We start from the raw sequence: 2,955 nt of genomic DNA, 5'->3' as shown, positions 1-2,955 counted from the left end.
TGAAGTGCAACGTTAATATAATAATGCAAAACATCAATATTTATTATTACAAAATTTATCGAATTTATATATATGAAGACACCAAGAAAAAAATTGTTTGTTTATACTAATAGTATCAGAGTTATTGTGTTTTTTATAATTTAAATGTTGAGAAGCTTTGATTTCGCTTTGTTTATAAAAAATAACAATGCATGTTTAAAATAACAAAATTTATAAAACTTTTAATTTTTTGTATATTTAATTGAGAAAAAGATAAATTTTGTTAGATGTTTAGAAAAAGAGCTCTTATTACAATTTAAATTATCAACATTAAATATATAATTTCATGCTTAAAACGAATTGTAAATATGCATTATTACTGTCTCTCAATTCTGTCCGTTTGATAAACATGGTGTAACAGAAATCTTCGATTTCTTCGGTCGTAACTTCAACCAAAAACCTCCAACCGGCCACAAGGAAAGAATTTTCTTTTCGAACTTCAATGGAATTCTAGTTTTAACGTCAGGTTCAATATCACAATGCCATAGTAAATAGAACAGCATGATTTTTATTTCCATTAGAGCGAATCTGTTACCTATGCAGATTCTGGGTCCAATACCAAATGGCATATAGACCGAGTTGTCTACATCACCATTAAGGAATCTGTCTGGATCGAACTTATCTGGATGCTGATAGTACTTAGAATCGCGATGCAGAGCGAAAACTGGGAACCATATGCGATCTCCAGGCTTTACCACGATTGGTTTGCCATCCGTAGTCGCTGGTGGTAATTCGGTCTCCTTGACACATTTTCTATCAAGGATACGTGCTAATGAATACAGTCTCTGAGTTTCATTTATCACGGCGTCTAAATACTTCATGCGATTAATAGCCTCGTAGGTAGGTTTACCATTGGTCTGTTTGAGAACATCGTCGATTTCTTCTTTCAACCTTCCTTGAACATCAGGATTGATACCGATTTCGCGCGTTATGAAACACATAACTGTTGATAGGGTGTCGAATCCAGCGAGAAAGAAAACGAACGCCTGGGCGGTCATTTCATTGATGTCGAACTCAGGTCCATTATCATTGTTTCTGTTCTCCATCATCAATTGAATCATATCTGGGCGAACAATTCCCTGCTCATTTCTGGCTTTCACTGTGGTGGCAACGACATTTTTGAAAAAATTCTCTACCTTTGGGCCAAACATTCTTAGCTTAATAAGTTTCGCAAGTTGCGGGAAGTTGCGATGCATTTGTAACTTGAAAGCAAACCAGGGTTTATTAAAATTTAATGCCTCCTTGCCAAGTAGGAAGAATTCGTTGTTCGGATTTTTAAAAGAATCCACCTCGATACCGAAGGCACACGTAGCTATTGTGTCGTTAGTATATTTGGAAAGCAAGTCCTTCATATCATACGTTTTGGCCGCTTCTCCGGACTGCGTTATCACAAAATTGGTTAAATTCTCGGTGCATTGGCACATAAGTTCAAACATCATCTTCATCTTGCTGGACGTGAAACTGGGACTAAGAAGTTTTCGCATTTCGCGCCAGTGATCCCCTTTCAGGTTAAACAGATTTTTGCCGGCTATCGGATCAAGAATTTCGTTGACAAAGCTTTGGTGGTCGCAAAAGTTATCAAACTGTTTTATAGCAATCGTGGAAATCAAATCTGGATCACGAATAACGAAGATCGGCGTTAAAAAATCGTAGAGACCGAAGAACTTTGTGTCCGGGAAGAGATTATACATTTTTTGTAGAAGCTCCGCATGAGATATACGTCGAAAAGCAAAAGGCGCCATGTTACCCAGCAATGGAATCGGTCGCAGATGGGGAATGTTCAGTCGCTCAAAGTAAGATGATTTAAACTTATTCAGAACAAAATAATATAAACAAATAATCGCTGTTAAAATAGTCAGAAGCAAAGTAGAAGACTCCATCGTGTCAAAGATTTCCAAATTAGTTCCAAATTAGTCCAAAAACAACAAGAAAATGTTTTTTGTTATTTTTTTGTTAGGTTTTCTGATTGTAGTCAACAGAGAGTTTTCATTTCAGATTGATGAAACGATGTTCACACTTGGTTGTTAAAGTAGTGTCAATGTCACAGAAGAAGAAGAAGCACAAAATTATTAATTAGTAATTCTTACATTATTATAATAGTTTTGTCAATTGTTAGAAATATTGTCCAACTAGAAATAGAAACGGTTAGCTCAGTGTATTAACTGGCGAGATGATATATGCACCATGAGCAAAATTCTACTACTGACTACTGCACGAATGCCACGATAAGATTAATAATCTTGAAAATGCGCAGATATGATGTCATACAGTCAATTTATTTATATCCCTGAGATAGTGCACGTTCATCGTACTTCATAAACATGTTTATATCAAATATAATAGTATCACTTCTTTTAATAAACTGAGTTGGAGATAGAGCGGCATTTTTGATTAACGTTTTTAATAAGTCAATTATGTAAGAGATGCACAATCATGTTCAAAGTTAGAAGTCGGAATAATATTTCTGTATGTACTTAAAATACGTTTATTGAAGATAAATGACTTTTAAATTTAATTTAACTTTTTAATAAGAAAACATATACAATATTTTCTTTAATAATTTATAATATTTATCGTGGATATCCGATTCCATATATAAATAATAAAACACAATAGGAGATTATAGATTAGATATAGAAGATGATTTCCATAACATAAAACATCCTCACAAATTAATATAAACGGTCTAAATCTAATGGAATATAAATTAAAGAATAATATTATTGAAAAATACTATTTATTTTGTAATTATTTTTATACTTTATAGTCTTTCTTTTATTTTTATTATCGTTTTTTTTCAAGAAAATGCAATAACTTTGAAAGTACTTTATAAGTGTATACTACTACCCAAAGCTGCACAAGCTACAAAACTGAACTGTAAATATTTTTTTTATTTTAGCAGAGCATATATGACTA

General features: G+C 32.8%; 1 protein-coding gene across 1 annotated transcript; it reads right to left on the bottom strand.

Annotated features, from left to right (window-relative positions):
• Nucleotides 1-249: 249 nt before the first annotated feature.
• On the bottom strand, nt 250-2,232 carry LOC108760117 (cytochrome P450 9e2-like). Its single transcript, XM_018505912.1, has one exon. The coding sequence runs from the start codon at nt 1,917-1,919 to the stop codon at nt 366-368; it is 1,554 nt and encodes a 517-aa protein (XP_018361414.1). The 5' UTR covers nt 1,920-2,232; the 3' UTR covers nt 250-365.
• Nucleotides 2,233-2,955: the final 723 nt, after the last annotated feature.

The sequence above is a fragment of the Trachymyrmex cornetzi genome, unplaced genomic scaffold (genome assembly GCF_001594075.2).
Source record: "Trachymyrmex cornetzi isolate Tcor2-1 unplaced genomic scaffold, Tcor1.1 scaffold220, whole genome shotgun sequence".
NCBI lineage: Eukaryota > Metazoa > Arthropoda > Insecta > Hymenoptera > Formicidae > Trachymyrmex > Trachymyrmex cornetzi.
This window is presented reverse-complemented; position numbering and strand designations above follow the sequence as displayed.

Coding starts and splice junctions, on each gene's coding strand:
- LOC108760117 (XM_018505912.1), bottom strand. CDS start 1,919: ATGGAGTCTTCTACTTTGCTTCTGACTATTTTAACAGCGATTATTTGT.